This window comes from Cervus elaphus, chromosome 28, assembly GCF_910594005.1.
Source record: "Cervus elaphus chromosome 28, mCerEla1.1, whole genome shotgun sequence".
Classification (NCBI taxonomy): domain Eukaryota; kingdom Metazoa; phylum Chordata; class Mammalia; order Artiodactyla; family Cervidae; genus Cervus; species Cervus elaphus.
In genome coordinates this window covers 46,902,336-46,925,898 of record NC_057842.1, presented here as the reverse complement: position 1 = coordinate 46,925,898, position 23,563 = coordinate 46,902,336, and the positions used below count along the sequence as shown (strand labels likewise).

At 36.6% G+C, this 23,563-nt stretch overlaps 1 protein-coding gene across 5 annotated transcripts in view; it reads right to left on the bottom strand.

Moving 5' to 3' along the window:
* The window catches only part of HACE1 (HECT domain and ankyrin repeat containing E3 ubiquitin protein ligase 1), a 117,550-nt gene that overhangs the window by 68,416 nt on the left and 25,571 nt on the right, over window positions 1-23,563 (bottom strand). For 3 of the 5 annotated variants that reach the window (XM_043889944.1, XM_043889946.1, XM_043889947.1), the window contains 4 exons: window positions 14,435-14,517; window positions 7,507-7,603; window positions 6,219-6,320; window positions 5,368-5,474 (listed from right to left, as the gene is read on the bottom strand). In XM_043889944.1, the coding sequence (XP_043745879.1) occupies window positions 5,368-5,474; window positions 6,219-6,320; window positions 7,507-7,603; window positions 14,435-14,517 (389 nt within the window). The remainder of the gene's footprint in view (window positions 1-5,367; window positions 5,475-6,218; window positions 6,321-7,506; window positions 7,604-14,434; window positions 14,518-23,563) is intronic. The other 2 variants (XM_043889948.1, XM_043889949.1) reach the window with 1 other exon arrangement.

The window sequence follows — 23,563 nt, the reverse complement described above, 5'->3', positions numbered from 1 at the left end:
AGAAGACTCTACACATGGACGTCACCAGATGGTCAACCCTGAAATCAGATTGATTATATTCTTTGCAGCCAAAGATGGAGAAGCTCCATGTAGTCAGCAAAAACAAGACTGGGAGATGACTGTGGCTCAAATCATGAACTCCTTATTGCCAAATTCAGACTTAAACTGAAGAAAGTAGAGAAAACCACTAGACCATTCAGGTATGACCTAAATCAAATCCCTTATGACTATACAGTGGAAGTGAGAAATAGATTTAAGGGACTAGATCTGAGAGACAGAGTGCTTGATGAACTATGGACGGAGGTTTGTGACACTGTACAATCAAGACGATCTCCATGGAAAAGAAATGCAAAAAGGCAAAATGGTTGTCACAACTAGCTGTGAAAAGAAGAGAAGCGAAAAGCAAAGGAGAAAAGGAAAGATATTCCCATTTGAATGCAGAGTTCCAAAGAATAGGAAGGAGAGATAAGAAAGCCTTCCTCAGAGATCAATGCAAAGAAAAAGAGGAAAACAACAGAATCGGAAAGACTAGAGATCTCTTCAAGAAAATTAGAGATACCGAGGGAACATTTCATGCAAAGATGGGTTCAATAAAGGACAGAAATGGTATGGACCTAACAGAAGCAGAAGATATTAAGAAGAGGTGGCAAGAATACACAGAAGAGCTCTACAAAAAAGATCTTCATGATCCAGATAATCACGATGGTGTGATCACTCACCTAGAGCCAGAAATCCTGAAATATGGAATCAAGAAAGCCTTAGAAAGCATCACTAAGAGCAAAGCTAGTGGAGGTGATGGAATTCCAGTTGAGCTCTTTCAAATCCTAAAAGATGATGCTGTGAAAGTGCTGCACTCAGTATGCCAGCAAATTTGGAAAACTCAGCAGTGGCCACAGGACGGGAAAAGGTCAGTTTTCATTCCAATCCCAAAGAAAGGGAATCCCAAGAATGCTCAAACTACCGCACAATTGCACTCATCTCACATGCTAGTAAAGTAATGCTCAAAATTCTCCAAGCCAGGCTTTAGCAATACATGAACCGTGAACTTCCAGATGCTCAAGCCGGTTTTAGAAAAGGCAGAGGAACCAGAGATCAGATTGCCAACATCCGCTGGATCATCAAAAAAGCAAGAGAGTTCCAGAAAAACATCTACTTCTGCTTCACTGACTACGCCAAAGCCTTCAACTGTGTGGATCACAAAAAACTGTGGAAAATTCTGAAAGAAATGGGAATACCAGACCACCTGACCTGACTCTTGAGAAACCTGTATGCAAGTCAGGAAGCAACAGTTAGAACTGGACATGGAACAACAGACTGGTTCCAAATAGGAAAAGGAGTACATCAAGGCTGTATATTGTACTCTGATTATTTAACTTCTATGCAGAGTACATCATGAGAAACGCTGAGCTGGAAGAAGCACAAGCTGGAATCAAGATTGCCGGGAGAAATATCAATAACCTCAGATATGCAGATGACACCATCCTTATGGCAGAAAGTGAAGAGGAACTAAAGAGCCTCTTGATGAAAGTAAAAGAGGAGAGTGCAAAAGTTGGCTTAAAGCTTAACATTCAGAAAACTAAAATCACAGCATCTGGTCCCATCACTTCATGGCAAAGAGATGGGGAAACAGTGGAAACAGTGTCAGACTTTATTTTTTTGGGCTCCAAAATCACTGTAGATGGTGATTGCAGCCATGAAATTAAAAGATGCTTACTCCTTGGAAGGAAAGTTATGACCAACCTAGACAGTATATTAAAAAGCAGAGACATTACTTTGCCAACAAAGGTCCATCTAGTCAAGGCTATGGTTTTTCCAGTGGTCATGTATGGATGTGAGAGTTGGACTGTGAAGAAAGCTGAGCGCCGAAAAATTGATGCTTTTGAACTATGGTGTTGGAGAAGACTCTTGAGAGTCCCTTGGACTGCAAGGAGATCCAACTAGTCCATCCTAGAGGAGATCAGTCATGGGTGTTCATTGGAAGGGCTGATGTTGAAGCTGAAACTCCAATACTTTGGCCACCTCATGTGAAGAGTTGACTCATTGGAAAAGACCCTGATGCTGGCAGGGATTGGGGGCAGGAAGAGAAGGGGAGGACAGAGGATGAAACGGCTGGATGGCATCACCAACTCGATGTACATGAGTTTGAGTAAACTCTGGGAGTTGGTGATGGACAGGGAGGCCTGGCGTGCTGCAATTCATGGTGTCGCAAAGAGTCGGACACGACTGAGTGACTGAACTGAACTGAATGAGGCAACTATTACTGGGTTTTTGGATGGGGGCTGGTCACTAGAAAGAACAAGTAATCAAGTAATGATTAGAAGCCTAGAATTTTCAGCTTCAATCTCCATTCTCCAGAGAAGGGTAGGGGCTGCAAATGGAATTAATGACTAACTCATCTATGTGATGAAACTTCCATACAGAAAACAAAAACATGGGGGGTTCAGTAAGCTTCCAAGCATGCACACACATACACGTAGTACAAGGTGACACACCCCAACTCTATGGCAACTCCTATACTCTGGATCCTTTCACACTTCATTCTATGTATCTATTCATCTAGTTGTTCATCTGTGTCCTTTATTATGGGCTTCCCAAATGGTGCTGGTGACAAAGAACCTGCCTGCCAATGCAGGAGACGTGGATTTGATCTCTGGGTTGGGAAGATCCCCTGAAGATGGTCACAGCATCCTTTAATAAAGTGAAAAAAGTCAAAGTCGCTCAGCTATGTCCAACTCTTTGCAACCCCATGGACTGTACTATCCATGGAATTCTCCAGGCCAGAACAGTGGAGTGGGTAGCCATTCCCTTCTCCAGGAGATCTTCCCAACCCAGGTCTCCTGCATTGCAGGCGGATTTTTTATCAGCTGAGCCACAAGGGAAATGGTAAACAAAAGTAAGTGTTTCCCTGAATTCTGTGAGCTGTTCTAGTAATACAAATGGCAGGTGATCATGAAAACCTCTGATGTGTGTAGTCAGGTAACAAAAGTTGTGGGTAATCTGGGGATCCACTATTTGCAACTGATATCTGAAGTGGGGGGCAGTCTCCTAGGACTGAGTCCTTAACCTATGGGATCTGATGCTTTCTCCAGGTAGACGGTGTTAGAATTGAGTTAAACTGTAGGATACCAGCTGGTGTCCTAAGTGTCCTACCAAAGAATTGCTTGGTGTCAGAAATAAAAATTCATACACTTGGTTTCTGAAATGTTGTGAAAAGTGGTAGTATGTCAAAGTAAAGGAGAAACGCAGGAGGAGGACTAGGTTTTGCCAAGACAGCACCAACACAACAAATTCTAACACAGTACTAATAACCAATGCTCACTATCAATTCTAACAGAGATGTTTACAGACCAAACTGGCCAAAACAACTGATTCCATAAGATATCTGAAAGGTATCTTTGTAAGTGGTGAGGCAGTACAGTTTAGCAAAGTGGTTTTAAAACTTGTTCTGGCCAAGGAACACTTTTTCTTACTCTGTTTCCCCTGTTCCACTAATAACTCTGTCATTTTTAACAGCTAAATTGGAGCCCAGGATCTGCTCTTCATTAATTAGTAAGGATATAAGTCCTGGTTCTTCTAGCTAGCAAATCACTGAACATCAAATTTCTTATACATAAAATGGAAATAATACCTACATCACAAAGCTACTGTGAGGTTCAAAGGAAATAATGTATTTGAATATTCCACAGCTTATTAGAAGCTTCTTAGATATGTATTAAAGGTGAACATAAAAAAAAACAGAGAAACATAAAAATACAAAAGCTTCTGATTACTAGGAAGAGTGGAAAATAGGGCAAATATTTAAGCAGAAAAAACAGATAAGCTTTCTAATGTAGGAAAACAGGATAAAGATATTATGAGGAATATAAAAAAGAACCATCATTATCACCACCATCATCTCTACTATGTGCCAGACACATGCTTGGCAGTATGCTTACAACATCTTAACATTTCATTCTCACAACAATTCATTAAGATATTTACTATCATTTTTCAACAAGGAAATTAAATGTTGACTAGACTATAAAGTAAACATAGGATGAGATTTTGTCTGTGTTAATCATCATTTTGTAGCAGATGGCCTAGTGGATAGCAGGCACTCAAAAATATGTATTGGCCAGATGGGTGGATGATGAGAGAAACTCCAAAAAGTCACCTGCTGGAGACACACAGTCAGTGGTGATGTCTGAATTCAAACCTGAGTCCAGCTAACTCCAGAGCCCACACTTACACTCAGTACATTTTAGAAGGTCCTCATCATATAAACGGATTAACAGAAATGACTGATAAAAGGAGAGCATTACATTAAGCTGGAATTCAATGAATCTTAAAGACAGCGTCTAAAGTTGTCTCAAAGGTAAAAGAGAATAATAGAAAAATTATCAAATGGTATACTGAGTAGGACTGTTTAAGAAAGACTTAACAGATAATAAATAAATCCAGGAAAGCAATCTTGGACCACAAATGTAAGAAACGCTTGAAGCAAATAGTACAGAGTATGATTCTGGTCTGAAGTATGTGAAAAGTACGAAGGAAGACAGGAAAAAAGGGCTGACATAATGGATTTGACAATGTAGCTGATTTACAAAAGCAGCATCAGTCTGGGAGGAACAAAACCCAGTTGCACACAGAGGTGAGAGAAGATCATGATCTATTCTAAGACCACCAATGTATTAAAAGTCAAAGTAAAAAGAAAGCTACAAAGGAAGAAAGTACCCAAACTAGAAGTGTGCCAAATCTGTAAGCTAAGAAATAACACATTAACTATTTTTAAATGGCTGTTTAGTCCTAACTGGGGTGGCTAACCACATACAAATAAGTGGAGGTGCAGGAAAATATTATAAAGTATTAACTTCATGGACTTAGCTATGAGCCACTAAAACCACAGAATTGGAAAGAACAAAGAACTGAACTGAGGGGGACAGTTCAGGGAGAAAACTTTATAAAGAATCATGAGGGTTGATTCTTTATAAAGTTGATTTTTCAGAAAGAATACTGCTGGGTTGAACAATAGTCTATACCCAGTTTTGTAAATTAAAGCTTTCTAAACTACATTCTTGATACTTTTTTATGAACACTTTACATATATGACTAGCCTAAGCAATCATTTTATAAAATTCTAGACACATAACCCCAAATCCACTTAAGTCAGTCTCTAGTTTAGCCTCTTTAGACAGACTAAAGTCTCCTCAGTTAAGTGCCCTAGTCCTTTAAAACAAAACAAAACAATGATAACTCAGCAAATTTTTAGAACATCTTAACACTGACAAAAGGCATCAATAAAATAAACTATTCCCAGAAAAGCCTAAAAAGAGACAATGCTGACAGATATTGTTGCCTATTGATTTGTGTGTATTTTTAAACACTTACCTAAGCAATTTATGACCATTTGTTGTGGCAACTTCAGCAAGGCTTGTTAGAATCTTTAAATACTGGCTTTCACTTTGCTGAGACAAATGCTCCAGAACTTGCCGTAACTAAATTTTTTACAAATAAAAAAAAATAATTACATAATAATCCAATAAACTTTTTCAAGAAATGAAGTACTTAATAGCTTGGTAACTATCCCAAAGCTCAATTAGCTGAACCAAGTCCTTTACAATTATCTGGCCTTGCATAAAATCAAAAGCTTATACAGAGATAAGATGACATAAAATCTTTGTTCAAAATCACCCAGTGAAAAAGTATAAATAGATAGACAGAAGTCACCAAGTTTTTTTATGGAAATTAATGCCAGACTTCCAAAATGTAAAAAAAACTTAAACTCTATAGTGATTCAAAGAGTAGAGTATTACAAATACAGAGCTCAGTGAACTGGTGATTACTAATCATAACATGATATTCCTTCTTAGGTTCTTTTCCTCTACCTATGGGAAATATTCTAATTATCTTAAGAAGAGATCAAAGGTGCAGAGGACAGATGACTCACAGGGCCAAATATTAGCACAGAGTTTATTAATTATTATGCAATTCATACTAATCCTATAAGCAGATAAGCCAATTCAAATTATTAAAGTATTTACATAATAAAATTACTAAACACATTTGTAAAATGCCATATACACGACATATGAACAAAGCGTGTTCATTTATAAGCTATTCAGTTCAGTTCAGTCACTCAGTGGTGTCCGACTCTGCGACCCCATGAATCACAGCACGCCAGGCCTCCCTGTCCATCACCAACTCCTGGAGTTTACAAGCTATTAGCATAATTATATTACCATGTTTTCTCGGAGATCTTCATTCTGTGTCATTTGAATAATTGTCTGGAAAAGCCGAGGGTGATACTGAATTAATACTTCACAGGTCTCTCCATATCCACCCTAAAAACAAGATTTAAAATTATCTAGGTTTAAAAACAAAATTCCTAAAGGAAAACGTGTTTCTTCTACATATAAATTTGGTATCAAATATGTGAGTTTTCCACACCCAGCAACTGTCCAGTTCTCTGTGGACACTGACTGGGTATCCCACCGTTTAATTCAATTATGATGCTAACTGCCTGGAGTTAGGGCATACTACACAGTAGGGAGTCAGTCCTGCAAGAGTGGCCCCAATTCAAAAGCCAATCACAAGTCCACATCACCCATACTTTGACTAACCTATAAGTAAGGTGCTCCCAAGACCTACTCCTCAAGTTTAATAATTTACTAGAATTGTTCATGGAATTCAGGGAAACACTTCACTTACATGTTTACTATAAAGGCTACAACTCAGGAACAGGCGAACAGAAGAGACGCACAGGGCCAAGTATGTAGGAAGGGGCGCAGGGCTTCTGCGCCCTCCCTGGCTGAGCCACCCTCTCAGCACTTTTATGTGTTCACCAACCCAGAAGCTCTCTGAGAACCACACTGTTCAGGGTTTTTATGAAAGTTCCATTACACAGGCATGAATGATTAAGTTCTCAGTCACTGGTAACTAAACTCAGTCTCTAGCTCAACTCCCTCCCCAGGAATGGGAGAGGAGGCTGCCTCTAACAACATGGATGTCTCTTCTGTCAACCAGTCCCTTTCCTGAAGCTACCTAGAGTCTTTCAGTCACCAGTCATCTCATTAATACACAAAAAGACATTCTTATTACTCTGGAGATTCCAAGGGTCTTAGAACCTCTTGTGTTAGTAACTGGGATATAGGCAAATATATATTTCTTATACTATCACAGTTCCTTTTAAAGATCATATTCTTAACAGAGTAACAATCTTTGCACCCATCCTCTCACTTGAGGAAAAAAAAAAAAAAACGATCTTACCTGTCCCAGTTTCTATTACAAAGTGAAGTGAAGTGAAAGTCGCTCCGTTGTGGCCGACTCTTTGTGACCCCATGGACTATACAGTGCATGGAATTCTCCAGGCCACAATACTGGAGTGGGTAGGCATTTTCTTCTCCAGGGGAACTTTCCAACCCAGGGGTCCCCTGCATTGCAGGCAGATTCTTTACCAGCCAGCCACCAGGGAAGCCCAAGAATACTGGAATGGGTAGCCTACAATAGGAATATACATTAACAACATACCTGTACACATAAATCCAGAGGGGTTACTCCGTTTTTATCTGACAGATACTTGGCTCCTCGCAACAGAAGAATCTGTGCTGTGTCTCTCTGACCATGACTGTATAGAAATAGAACCAAGTTAACATGTGATTCTTTTTAATTCTTTTTATGTCTTTCTCAATAAGTTATAGACAGTTAGTATCAATCAACAGAGGATGACAATTCTGACACACAGAGAGGAAGATCTGAGCTACAACCTCAACAGTTAGAAAAACTTACCAATGTTAAGTCATCCTTTAATAATGTAGATAAGAAACTGACCTAGTGAATCTTGGAACTCAACTTGGGACATATAATAACTCATAACATTTTGATATAAGTTGCTGCTACTCAGGCTTATGCTGTTTTTTCCTTTCAATCACTTTCTTCTCAATTGTAGCCTGACCTGCTTTCCACCACAAAGATCCAAGTCTCCAGATTTCTTAGTCCAAAAGAATCTCAATACAAAAAACAAGTGTACATTTTATGACGCTTCATTACTTGGTAAAAAAATAAAAACAAAAGAAGAAGAAAAGACAAAAATCAAAATAAATAAATGGGGGGAGATTAATTAGCCAAAGATACTATCTAATTTCCAACCTTCATTTTATCAGCCCATTCAGTCTGGTTTCTGCTGACAGCTATTCAATCTGACCTACAATGAAAAATTCTTATCCACTAAACTCTAGATTTCATTATTTTTTAATAAGATTTTTTAAAAAAATTTTTTAATTTAATGTTTTTGGCTGCACTAGGTCTTAGTTGCTGCTTGGGCTTTTCTCTAGTTGTGGTGCCTGGGCTTCTCATTGCAGTGGCTTCCGCTGTTGTGGAGCACAGGCTCTAGAGCACTCAGGCTTCAACGGTCGCTGCACATGGGCTCAGTAATTGCAGCCCCCTGGCTTTAGAGCACAGGCTCAGTAGCTACGGCACACGGACTTAGTTGCTCCAAGGCATGCGGGATCTTCCTGGACCAGAGATCGAATCCATGTCTCCTGCACTGGCAGGCAGATTCTTTACCAGTGACCCACCAGGGGAACCCCTGAAAGCGGAATTGTTAGTCACTCAGTCGTGTCTGACTGTGACCCCATGGATCATAGCCCACCAGGCTCCTCTGTCCATGGAATTCTCCAGGCAAACATACTGGAATGGGTAGCCATTCCCTTCTCCAGGGGATCTTCCCAATCCAGGGATTAAACCCATGTTTCCTGCACTGGCAGGCAGATTCTTTACCACTGAGTCACCAGCAAAGCCTCTAGGTTTCATTATTTAAAGCTACTTTTACAAAATACCCAAGGAAGTCATACAGTTTCAAAGAATATCTGATCAAACAATTTTATTTTGTGGATGAAACAAACTACTACTCAAGCACAAGCGAAACTCGAACTCATATCTCCGGTTTTCTATACCAATACTCTTCCCACAGTACCATTACCTAAAAAGGTATGTTATTTCATAGAGAAAAAGACTATACAGATTCAGTTCAGTTCAGTTCAGTCACTCAGTCGTGTCCAACTCTTTGCGACCCCATGAACCAGAGCACGCCAAGCCTCCCTGTCCATCACCAGCTCCCGGAGTTCACCTAAACCCATGTCCATCGAGTCGGTGATGCCATCCAACCATCTCATCCTCAGAAACTTAAACAGATAAAAACAACCTATTCATTCTTTTCCACAAAATGACACTGCATAAAGTATAACTGAAATTAATTTCGAAAACAGCATCTTAGTATTAACCTGGTGGCAGATATTAGGTGTATCACTCTCTTGAAACTTGATTATAATACTGATTACCTTCCTTAAAACAAATATCAACAGATGAAAAATAACTTAAGAACAGTTTCTAATTTACTTAAAAAAAGCAGAAAATCAAGAAACCAAGTAAAACAGCAATCCCTCCAAAAGCAATAGAAATTACTTTTACTAGTCTACATTAAGAAAAGTCTTCATCAAGCATCATTTCAGTGGAGTTCTGGCCAACACATTATGTATTATATAGTTAACAGTAATTATTTTACAAATAACACTGCCCTATTCTGTAGAATACCTAAAAATAAGGACTGAGAAAAGAAACTAACTCGAGCTTACTTAACTTAAGGAAACAATGATTTTCTTTGCTAGGACCCAAGGTTTGCAAAGAGTCAGACACGAATGAAGTCACTTAGTACTAGTACTAATACTAAGGTTATGAAAACTCCAGATTTACAAAGTTGTTCTGTTCGACTTTAGTGACATTTCTTTTACAAATATTCACTACCTGGGTCAGATGAGCAATCTTCCCAACTAAACTGTAAAGTTCTTGACAATAATTTATTCCATAGCACCAAGCAGGGCAATTGGCTTATAACATGTACTCATCTGCTGAGTTATATGACAGGCTCTAATTTTAGATTACCATTCCTTTGACAAGTGAGCATTAAATAAGGTACTGAGCTACCAAAAATTAACAACAAAAAACCATGAATGATAATTTATTTAGGATTAATTTCTTACCACATATAGCAACAAGAATAATTAATATCAAGGAAAAAATATCACTATGACATTCTTATGAAGCTGGAGTAATTTCCAAAACTACATTAAAATCTCATCTGTAACCAGGTGGCATTTCATTTCAAAAGTAAGTTAAAAGAAACAATTGCTAATAGTACATAAAATCTGCATAACCTCATTAGGGTCACAAGTGACTCATGTGAAAAAATTGCAAAGATTATCCTGTTACAGACTTCTCAAAATGCTGCATGAAAGATTTTTCAGTTCAAATAACTACAAACATGTGCTCAATAACTATTCTTTACAATTCAACTTATTTTTTTATACTGATTGAGATAACTCCCTTCAAGGAAGTGCCAATATATTTTATGGAAACTAAGAAGTTGTCAAAGATTTAATAAGAAACCTGTAGCATTTCTAAAGAACTTTCAGGTTTCCAACTTTAGACTCTTGTAGTGATACAATTTGGAAACTTGGCTAATTTGCATATAGTACACATATCACAACATTTTTTGGAACTGCTGATGAAATAAAGAGGCTGTATTTTCTATATTTTCTAATAATGGTTCTTTCCTATTCCAAAAGTTTGCAATTTTGAGTCTATGGACTGTTTTATGTAGCTACTTTGTAGTGGACTTCCTAACTGAAAGGAGTTGCCTGGTAGTAGCTGTAAACCACGTTTAGAATCTTACCTCTCTCACTTTGATTACAGACCTCCAAAATGCCATAAAAATCTCTCTAACTTACTGAATTTATATAACCCCAGCTAAACCTTGCTTTCCTTAACAGAATAAAAGTTATCTGCAGTTACAGAAACTATTTGAAAATCACTACACATCCAAACCTTTATTAAAAAAACAAAGTTAAGGGAATGGGAAGTATTATGCCTGAATAAAAAACCAACCTAATCATTTAAGGATCTGAAGCATTTGCAGATACCATATAAAAGTCTTGAAAACAAAGGCACCTGAAGATTTGGGCAGAAGGAGAAAGTCAATGTGTGCTTATAGTCCACATGAAAAAAATCTAGTGAATTATCCTAATTCTTGTACAAAATACCTAGAGAGGGAAAGTAGCCAGGAGACAGTTCCTGTCATAATTTTAGTTCAAAAGCAATCTGAAATGACTCACTCACAGAAGTATTATTTTATTAAATAGTGCTCAGAATTAGAATAGAATACAAAGGAAGAAAGAAAGGCTTGCCTGTACTATGGGATAAGAGTCAAATTTCTTAGAAAAACATGCAGAGCAATGAAACTGAATGAGGACCAAACAACTCTGTGCTCACTGGGTGTGGAAAAGTGTGCTAGGGCTTAGTGAGCATCTACCAACTACTAAGTGTAAAATCCTCTGCAGGATGCTTTAAATAAGCCATCTCATTTAATTAGCACTATGGTTCCACAAGGTATATATCAGTATTTCCATTTCAAAAGAAACAAAGCTTCAGAGGTCAAGAAAGTTGCACAGTTTTGGGACTGTGATTTGAACCCCACCTCCTATATAGTTCAATATGTTCTCAATTAAAAAAAAAAAAACCTGTTTCAGCTGATCTTTGAATGAGACACATGATGATATACCTACTAACATCTCTCAACAATAAAAACTTACATTATGTTCAGCTTTTTTATCTTAGAGCCCTGTAACTTGTCTATAAGATCAACTTATTCTATTTCTCACTTTCCTTTCCCTTTTATCAGAGACAATACATAAGGAATAATTTTTAATGTATACATTTAGATATAGTGAACACAATTAGAAGTCCACCTACAAAATGAATCATCTTCCATGTTCCATATTTATCATCCTGCTACAAAAAGAATTTATTTTCTACTTTCAATTTTAATCGCATTTGCTTAACCATCTTTGTTCAATGAGATATAATGTTTGCCAAGTTAAAACTTAATGACGGGTATGTAATACTAGCAGAAAGCACTTCTAAAAAATTCTTTTACACATCCCTATGCTCAGACTAACTATACGAATATCACAGTTAAGTACAACACTAATATACCTATATTTTACCAGTACACATGCACTGTTTTACATAAGATATTTTTCAAAAATGTAATTACAGTGATTCACTCATTCAAAAACATTTACAAGGCATCTAAGCACAAAGCACTGTACCACACAAAGAATATGAAGTGATGAATAAGACAGAATTCTTTCTTTCATTGGGCTTTCAGTCTAGCAGGGAGATACATTACAAACCAGTAAATAAACACTATAAAATACAAAGTGCTATGAAGGAAATGATCATGATCCTGTGATAGGAAATATGCAGAGAGGCCTACTTAGATTGGTCAGGAATTTCTTCCTAAAAATTAACAATGAAGCACATGGAGTCAGCCACATAGAAAGTCTATGGAAGAACACTTCAGGCAAAACAAACAGCATGTTGAAAAGCCTGCTGGAAAGAATCCACTGCATTTGAGGAACTCAAGGAGAACCAATGTGGCTGAACCACAGTGAGCTAAGCACGGTCAGACCACGCAGATCTCGTGAAAGAAGGCGTACATGCATGCTCATTTGCTCAGTTATGTCCAACTCTTTGTGACCCCATGAAATGTACCCTGCCAGGCATCTCTGTTCACGGGATTTTTCAAGCAAGAATACTAGAGTGGGTTGCCAATTTTTCCTCTAAGAAAGAAGGCAGGGTTTGGATTTTAATGGAAATTTAATAAAGAGGGACTGAAAAGTTTAAATACAAGGTTTAAACACAAAAAGATAACAGCCAAATCATTTTTTAGAAGGTCACCGGGGCTTCTGAGGAAAAGAAGAGAAGGTAAGGAAACAACAGAGGAATCAGGAAGACCAGTTAACAGGCTATTGCAGCATTCTAAACAAGAGGTTACAACTTTAACTAAAGTGGTTTAGCAAGGTGGAGAGAAGTGATGAGATTCAGAATGTATTCTGAAAGTGGAAATTATAAAACTTACTAATATACTCCAAGTTGAGGGTCAGAGAGAGAGAAAGAGAAATAAAAAATAATGACTAGTTTCTGGCTTATACAACTGAGAAGATATGGGTTCCAATGACTGAGATGAGAAAAACTGGAGAAAAGGCTTGAAAAGGACATCAGAAGCAATATTTTGGATATGTCAACAGTTGAGATTCTCTGAGACTTCCAAGTGATGATGTAAATCAAGAACTGGACATTCAAACCTGAAGTCTCAAAGAAAGGTCTGATCTAGAGATAAGCCCTCAAGATAGGATATGATTTCAGGAAATCAATGATATTATTCATAAATTCAGGACACTAAAAAAGAAAAGGGTGTTCTAGTCAAGCAATTGAATTGTAAGTATAACATGAGAAAAAAACTGAATTCAGGTAAGATCTAGAGGTCTAGAGATTCAGAAGTCTTTGTGTTCTAATTTAAGGTTTAATAATTTGAATCAGTCAGATCAAAGCAACATCAGAGACCCTAAAAGAGAAGTTAAACAAGGAGAAAAGCAGATGTCTCATCTAAAACAAATCTTCAGGGAATTCCTGGGCGGTCCAGTGGTTAGGACTCAGCTCTTTTACCTCCAAGTCCCAGGTTCAATCCCTGGTCAAGGAAATAAGATCCTGTAAACAATATAGTGCAACCAAAAAATTTTTTTAAAACTCCAGTAAAATGACATGAAAAAGACAAGAGCTTTCTGGAGAGCATTATAGCTAAAATAGGGAGCTTAAATAAATACTACAATTCTTAAAATCTAAACCAAAAAGAAAAGTCAAGTGTACTATGAATTGCTCCTAACTGCAACTAACTGGACATGTTGTATGGGGTTGAGGAGGAGGTATGTGTATAATTATTACACTGTCAGCTCCTTAAGGACTGGGGTTTATTTATTACTGTATCACTAATGCCTATAATAATGCATGGCACACAGTGAGTGCTAAATAAATGTTTGCTTATTACATGAGTCAATCAGTGAATAAAAAGTATGCTTAAAGAAAATGAACTAGGACAAAAGCGTAAAAACAACTTAAAGCATAACTTAATATTTAATAAGAATGATTCAAGAATTTTTAAGTTACAAATCCAGAGAAAGCAAAGACACAGCTCTGAACTAAGACATAGTTTAATAGCATATCCTATTAAAACTAAGTTGGTACTTGATAAAGAAAATGATGGAAATTACTGGATTATTGATACACCTTTCTTATTACTTACCAAGTAATTAGCCTAAAATTTAAGTAATCAAGTAAATCAAAAGCTTCCACCTACAACATATGAAAACACTGGCAGTATAAAACACTTTTCATCATGCAGTTAAATAAAAGAAACATAACACTACATATGTCATCTTAAAAGAGAGCACAGTATTTCTGGGAAAACAAGAGTTTTAGAAAATATAAAAGCATGTTTGTGTTTGGAAATACAGCAGATACAACTTTCTTTAATGAGAGCATCGGGCAATATAAAGTATCATACCTGCAAGCAAAGTACAGTGGAGTGGCTCCTGATACATTTGGTCTGTTAATATCAGCACCACTGTCCAGCAAGCACTGCACTGTCTGGGAAGAAAAGAAACAAAACTAAAGCCAGAGAAGTCAAACAAAGACAGTTACGACAATTTTAATCCATTAATAAGGAAAGTTCTTACCACAACCCAAAGCTTTAAAGAAGAGTAGCAACATGACAATGATGATGGCTGAATAAATTACACTTTTTGGTAAGCTTCGAGCTTCAGGCACTACACAGTATTTGTGGAATTATCAATGTAATGTAAATTGTGTTAACCTGGGAAGGTTCCAGAAAATCACTGACACATGAAGTAGGTACCAAAGACTTGAAATGTGGCCAGTACAACTGAGGAATGGAATTTTAAATTTTATTTTATTATAATTAAGTTTAAATAGCCACATAACGGCTAGTAAACTGGACTGTGCTGCTCTAGATATCTGATTTTTTTGCCTCTAAAAATAAAAAGTAGATACCAAAGCTCTAACCTTCTCAAAATTCAAAGAGCATAATAATTACTACAAAATATTAAAAAGCTAAGAAGTCCTTTACAGGTCACAGTAGCCAATGACAACTCAGTTTCTCTGATAGTCATTCACATACACTCTTGTCCCCTAAGCTCTACTTCTGCAATCATCTGATGGGTACTAAGGTACACGTTATCACATGTCTATAGGATAACTAAACATGAATGGACAGACAACATTTAAGATAGAACTGAAGCAGGCCTCTAACCTGAAAAACAAACAGAAAAAGGAAGAAAAATAAAGAAATAAAGGGAACCAAAGAAAATAGCAAAAAGATTTAAAAAGCAACTAATACTTTTAAGACAGACTAGATACTATTCATGGGACACAAACAAGATTCTGGGGGGGAAAATATTCAGAGAATAAGACATTAAAAATTTGATGGAAGAGTAAAAATTCAATGTATATATGCATGTGAAGCCACTTCAGTCGTGTCTGACTCTCTGCAACCCATGAACTATATATAGCCCACCAGACTCCTCTGTCCATGGGGTTCTCTAGGCACGAATACTGAAGTGGGTTGCCATTTCCTTCTCCAGGGGATCTTCCCAACCCAGAGACGGAACCTGGATCTCTTGTGTCTCCTGCAGTGGCATGTGGGTGGGTTCTGTACCACTAGCACCACCTGAGAAGCCCAAAAATTCAATAGAAGTTTAGAAATACAGTGTTGAAAAATTCTACAAGAATCAAAAAGACAAAGGAAACAGGAAAACTAGCCAATCAATCCAAGGAGGCATGTTATAGAAACTGAGAAAAAAGGAAATAAAGGAGGCGAGAGACCAAAAGAAAGTAATCAAGAAACAATACCAAAAAAATCTCCAAGAACTGAAGAACGTAAGTTGCTAGATTGAAAAGGCTCACCAGTGCACAGCTTAATACATTAAAAGACCTACAACAAGGCATATCAAAGTAAAATTTCATAATACTGGGGATAATAAGATTCCAGAGATAAACAGAATTCAGATTGCCACTAAACTTTTCAAGAGCAACATGGAAATGTAAAAGATGAAACACCCCAAAATTGTAAAGTGAATGACTTTCAATGTAAAATTCCACAGCCAGCCACACTATCATTCAAATATAAGCTTTTAAATAAAAAACATGCTTAGCTATGTAAGATATCCAAAAAATTAACTTCAACACATCTGTTCTCAAGAAGCTACTGGAGGATATTCTCCTCCAAAACAAGGGAATGCAATATATCAAAATAGAAGATGTGGAATCTAGAATACTGAAGATAAAACATAGGTGAGATTAAGAAATACTCAGGGTTAGAGAAAAACAATGCAAGTGACATTATCTAATGATTTTGTCTTTGAAGAAACCGGTACTGAGAAAGATTTTGTGGGAGCACATAGGAAGACTTACTGATTTACACCTATTGGATCATAGAAAAAGCAAGGAAAATTTAAAAAAAAAAAAGGCTATTTTTGCCTCATTGACTACTGTAAAGCCTTTGACTGTGTGGATCACAATAAACTGTGGAAAATTATTGAAGAGATGGGAATATCAGGCCACCTTACCTGTCTCCTGAGAAACCTGTGTGCAGGTCAAGAAGAAACAGTGAGAACCAGACAAAGAACAATGGATTGGCTCAAAATTGGGAAAGGAGTACGTCAAGGCTGTACACTGTCACCTTGTTTATTTAATGTATATGCAGAGTACATCATGTGAAATGTTGGGCTTAATGAATCACAGGCTACAGTCAAAATTGCAGGGAGAAATACTAACAACCTCAGATATGCATTGATATCACTCTAATGGAAGAAAGGGAGGAGGAACTAAAGATGAAAACACTGGCTTAAAAACTCAACATTCAAAAAAAAAAAAAACTAAAATCATGGCATCTGTTCCCATCACTTCATGTTAAATAGATGGGGAAAGAGTAGAAACAGTGGCAGACTTTACTTTCTCGGGCTCCAAAACCACTGCAAACAGTGACCACAGCCACAAAATTAAAAGACGCTTGCTCCTTGGAAGAAAAGCTACGACAAACCTAGACAGCGTATTAAAAAGCAGAGACATCACTTTGCCAACAAAGGTCCATATATTCAAAGCTACGGTTTTTCCAATAGTCACATAGAGATGTTAGAATTGAACCATAAAGAAAGCTGAGCACTGAAAAATCAATGCTTTTGAACTGTGGTGCTGGAGAAGACTCTTGAGAGTCCCCTGGACAAGTAAGATCAAATCAGTCAGTCCTAAAGGAAATCAATCCTGAATATTCATTGGGAGGACTAATGCTAAAGCTCCAATACTTTGACCACCTGATGCAAAGAGCCAACTCACTGGGAAACACTGATGCTGAGAAAGATTAAAAGCAGGAGGAGAAGAGGGCAACATAGGATGAGACGGTTGGATGGCATCACTGACGCAATGGACGTGAGCTTGAGCAAACTCCAGGAGATGGTGAAGGACAAGGAAGCCTGGTATGCTGCAGCCTATAAGGTAGCAAAGAGGTGGACATGACTTAGTGACTAAACAACTGATTCACATACCATAAACAAAAACTGGGCAAAGCTAATAGTTATCCTAGAGAAAATGTTACTGTATTACACTACTTGACTCAGCAGTAAACAATATTTACCAAACTATATACAACTAATATTGTCTCACAAAAATCTGATATAATTAAGTTTAGAAATGTGAAGATAGGGCATGGTAAGAGGATTTAAATTAGTTAAATCCTCACTCACTATAACAAGAAATGATTCAGTGATATCTAAAAGTCATAAACTAAGAAAGAAGAATATTATGTGGAAATAGATACAATAAGAGAAGCTAAAAGAATCGAAAATTGTCACCTAGTGATCGCAAATTGAGAAAGAAGGGTATTTAAGGGACTATAATTTTTTATTACCAAGATTTTGATTAAAACATTTTAAGAGATAAGTTATTCATGTATTATTGCTATTTGAATTTACTTCTATCTCAGGAGGAATTCAAAAATCTATATAGTGGCAACTTTATTATATTAAACTTTATTATCAGCTATACAATTGTGAAACTCAGGAGGAGTGGTCAAGAACAACTCTCAAATATAAGAAAATAAGCACTTAGGTTATTATTTTATAAGGCAAGGCCTACTTGAACCTTTTGATCGTGGCTTTTGCCTTTCTGACAACTGACCTAGAAGCTGTGTTTGTGTGATCCAAATCCAAAGTGAGACGGACAGCAGCAATAATGTTCACTGACTGTTACAGAAAGTCTATAGACAACAAGCCATCTCTCAAAAGGCACAGAAGAGATGAAGTCAATTACATCAAAAACCCATACTAATATTCAATTGAGATGCAGCAACCAGAGAAGAGTTGAAATAAAGTAATTAACAAAACATATTATGCATTCATAAAAATTATATAATAGCTAAAAGCATATAATGATATAATATTATGAATAACCTTAGCATGTGGTTGGACACTGTGCTAATAAGCATTTATCATTTAATTTACTGCATCCTGTGGGGAAGTTGATATTCTTTTCTCCAGTTTTACAAGTAGGAAACTCAGTCTCAAAGGGGTCAAGTAATATGCACCCCAATACACAAATAAACAGGGGAGCAGGAATTAAAACCTAAGTCCATGGTCATAACCACTAGACAATTTACCAAAAAAACAGAAATTCTAATTTTTGTAAATTCAGAATAGTAAATAGAATTATGGTTAATCTGGAATATCTTCTTAAATTACATTAATTGTAGATGATCTAATAGTTCCCTATAAATACCTACTTAAGAGTCAAGCTCAAGGACCAACATAAGTTATTTGTGTTTAGTTTTTAAATAATGCCATTTCCATATCCACATAGTTTTCACATTTCTGCATTTTTAAAATTTATACTGTAGAGCTCACAGTAAAATAAACTAGCCATTAGACTAACATATTCCTCTACAAAGTAGTAAGACAAACTTCAGGCAAATCATAGCAAGAAAGCCTGATGCACAATATGAACTGTAATATGTTTCTATCATATCCTTGTACATAGTAAATATTCTACAAATAGATTAAAAATTCTGTTCTTAAGAAAGGAAAACACTTGATTAAGAAAGAAGAAAAAACTCATTCAGAATTTTCTTTTATATTCATAAATCTTTCTGCTTTTCTAACAAAATTATCCCAATTAAGAGCCTCAAAATACACAACTATTAAAAGAAACTTATATTTTTTAAAAGCTTCAATAGACCCCATGTAGATGAAATGCTGTCTAAAGACAAACAAGGAGAAAAACCCACTTCCCTCAGAGTAAGAATAAAAAAATACATAAAGGGATTTGAAGGTAAAGAAAAAGAATTGCCTTGCAGCACTGAAATGAGTGAAAAGTCATCAATCTTTGTGATTTGAAGAAAAAGTTCGCAGATTTCTTTTTGTAAAAGCTCTTAACAGAAAGGATAATGCAGAATTCAATTATCGATTAAATTACATAATAAAACAAGCAAGAAAGTCACATAACTTAAAAGTTTCTTTTTTTTTTAATTTCCAGTCTATGTTAAACTACCTATATGTATATGAAGGGTAAAATAACTCTGAAACTAGGAAAACTCAGTTGGAGGAAACTCTTGAGTATTAAATTAAAAACATAAAAGGTCTTGAACAAACAATACTACTTAAGGATCTTAAAATTATACAGAAGCACAAGGCAAAACATAATTGAAGAGAATTCTGGATTCAGCTACTAAAATCCCCAAGGAGTTTTCAGTAACAGACAAACAAATCAGATACAATCCTTTATAAGAATAAGCACTATCAACATACACTTCTCTTAAAGTTACAAAAGAAAAAAACTACAAACATTCAGAAATGGAAAGAAAATGGCAGAAGAACACTGGCTGGAATGATTTTGCATTTGAATAGTCCATTCTCCCTTATATCAAAAATTTCAAAGTTTGTATGTGCTAGTAGTGGGGACCACTTTAGATGCAAGAGTCCCAGCAATGAACAAAATGGACATACATCTGCCTTCATAAAGTTTACATTCTCATGGAAAAGGAAAACAAAGGGACATAAGAAATAAAATATGTAGTGTGCTAGACAGTGATTTAGTGCTATCAGAAAAACTGATAGGATTCTCTATGGCAGATCTGGATTCCATTTGTTTTAGCAAATTTCTCACCCCTAAGCCCCTACACACAAATACTGCTGTGAAAACTGCACTGCATCTCTTTAAAAGACTACAAGCCATGCAGTCCAAAAAAAAAAAAAAAAATCATTGTAATTTACAATTGTCATAAGTTCCCATTTTCAAAATTTCATGGCTTCTCATTTACTTGCAAAAATTAAGCTTAGCAGCTTACAATTTAGTAAAGGTAAACATGTAAAGCTATAGTAACATAAAATATCTGTGACTGATAGCTGATTACCTGTATGTTTCAAGTTAACATAACAATTTGAAGAACTACACTGAACTGAAATCATTTTATGCATCTAATATAGGTCAGGAAAACAAGCTTTTTAAATAATTTAGACCTTCAAATTCCCTGTCCAGCCCCCTTCCCTTTAATACAACAACATCACACTCTTCTCCTATTCCTAGGTAATCTACAATGGGAGTCTTCCTCCTTACAGAGTAAGAAACTGCTGGCAAGGAATACTGAAAGAAAAGCACTGAAAGGGGGTCTGCATATGGCCTTCAAGAAATCCATAAAAAGAAACTACACTTTCAACAGACTTCATGACCTTTCAAGTGATAAAACAACATCCTGAGTGGAAAACTAATGTGCAAACCTAATGTATGGGTCAATCTCAAAAGTCATTTAATTGGAGGCAGCGACTAACCAAGACCACCTGTGCCCAATAAGCTGATAAATTACAAAGCAAGAAATCCAAGGCAGCTCTACTTTATCAATGTCAACTCTCTGAACAACAATGATCAAAGTAAAATGGAACAGATACTCAATATTAAACCATAAGTAAAAATCTGAGTTGCTGTATTATCATTATTAAAGCAATGATAATCAAAAAACAAAAAAAGGATCTTTCACCTCTTGTTAAAAGTAATTCTGATGACAGGACAGCAATGCATAAACAACTTATATACTAAATAAAATGGCCAACTCACTGATCAGTGACTGGTTTATACAGGTCTTCTCTAGAAACCTGTCCACCTAAGCCTGTCGAGATTTTGAATCCATATATAGTATCGAGCAAAAATCAATATTATCCAGTTGTGTTAGAAAAAAACCCACAGTAACAGAACTTTCTATTACATGGTCACATTTCCCAGAAGTGATGAAAGGAAAATTCTAACATCAGAATAAATAAAATTACTCTGAACCTAAGACACACTCTGAAATGTTAAGTACATCTACCATTGTGCCTCAAGGCTGAATTCAGTTAATGTTTTTGCAAAAGCTTTCAATTAAGTTTGCATGGCTGTCCTATAATTCTCTGGATGAAAAGCTTGGAAGCTGGCTAAAAATTTCAAGAGGGCTGACTGAACGTAAGTGAACTGTTCCTTAACAAGCCTACAATTTTAGGGGGAAAAAAATGCAGTCAGTTCTATCAAAGATCATCTAACTCTAAGCATAGTTCAACTATCATTTCATATTGCTTGTGAACCTTCATATCACTGTATAAATTTAGCACTATAAAGTTTATCCTGATAAAAATAAATTTTCTTTTTTAAGTGAATTGAAATTAATCCAAAAACTAATCCTGCTATATACTCTGACTTACATAAATTGAGACTGAAGCAACTGACAGTTCTCCAGAGTTTCTAAATCCAAGTTATTCCAGGAAAACAGTAATCAACCATTTGTGGCAATTCAACGTGTCAATAAATCTTAAAGACCTAAAGACAATGAAATAAGTTATCAAAAAGTAAGTTCAATTCATCGTCAAAAAAATTGGAGTCAATTATACATATATCTTGCCTGGAGAATCCCATGGACAGAGGAGCCTGGCAGGCTATAGTCCATGGAGTCACAAAGAGTTGGACACGACTGAGTGACTACACCTTCATGACAATATTAGTTTTTTTACTATACTTCCAAAAGTGAGATTAAAAATCAAACACCACACTGGGCCTAGCTTACTGCACAAGAGTAAATGAATTAAAGAGTTCAGGTAGTGATCTTTGTACTGTTCTTACAGATTCATGTCAATATTAATAATGGCAATAACAGTACCAATACTATCATTACTCTTAAGTGTCTTCCAAAGTGTTCACAACACTTAAATTATGTAATCAGTAGACAGAATATACCTTAGGAGACAGATAAGGATAGAAGAAGAAAAAAGCTGCCAGACTATATAGTAAGCCAGATGAATAACCAAATTCTCAAACGATTTTCTATTTGAAATCAATATCCACAGACAATACAATAATTCTGGTATTGTATAGCTCCCCTTCATGGATCACAGCCTGTCTTGATGAAGGGGCTGGTGTAACTTAATAAAGTGAAGAGCAATGCCGTGCAGGGCCACCCAAGACAGACAGATCATAGTGAAGAGTTCTGACAAAATGTGATCCACTGGAGCAGGAAATGGCAAACCATTCCAGTATTCTAACCTCAAGAACCACATGAACAGTATGAAAAGGCAAAAAGATATGACACCAGAAGATGAGTTACCCAGGTCAAAAGGTAGCTAATATGCTATTAGGGAAAAGTAGAGGGCAATTACTAATAGCTCCAGAAAGAATGAAGTAGTTGGGCCACGGTGGAAACGATGCTCAGTTGTAGATGTGTTGAAAGTGAAGTCTGATACTGTAAAGAAGACTATTGCATAGGAACATAGAATGATAGGTCTATGAATCAAGGCAAAGAGCTGACACATTGGAAAAGACCCTGATGCTGGGAAAGATTGGTGGCAGAAGGAGAAGGGGACACCGGAGGAAGAGATGGTTGATGTCATCACTGACTCAATGAGCAGTGAGCAAACTCAGGGAGATAGTGAAAAACAGGGAAGCCTGGTATGCTGCAGTTCATGGGGTTGCAAAGAGTCAGACATGACTTAGCAACTGAATAAATTAGATGTGGTCAAGCAGGAGATGACAAGAGTGGACATCTACATCTTAGTAATCAGTGAACAAAAATGGACAGGAATGAACAAATTTAATTCAGATGACCATTATATCTACTACTGTGGGCAAGAATCCCTTAGAAGAAATGGAGCAGCCCTTATAGTCAACAAGAGTCCAAAATTCAGTACTTGGGTGCAATCTAAGAAAATGACAGAATGATCTCCATTCATTTCTAAGGCAAACAATTCAACATCACAGTAACTCAAGTCTATGCCTCAACCACTGATGCCAAAGAAGTTGAAATAGACTGGTTCTATGAAGATGCTGCGATTCATGGGGTCACAAAGAGTCAGACACGACTGAGCGACTGAACTGAACTGATGAAGATATACAAGAACTTCTAGAACTAACACCAAAAAAGATGTGCTTTTCATCAGAGGGGATTGGAATGCAAAGGTAGGAAGTCAAGAGATACCTGGAGTAACAGTCAAGTTTGGTCTTGGAGAACAAAATGAAGCAGGGCAAATATTAAGAGAATTTGGCCAAGAGAATACACTGGTCACAGGAACCACCCTTTTCCAACAACACAAGAGACAACTCTACACATGGGCAT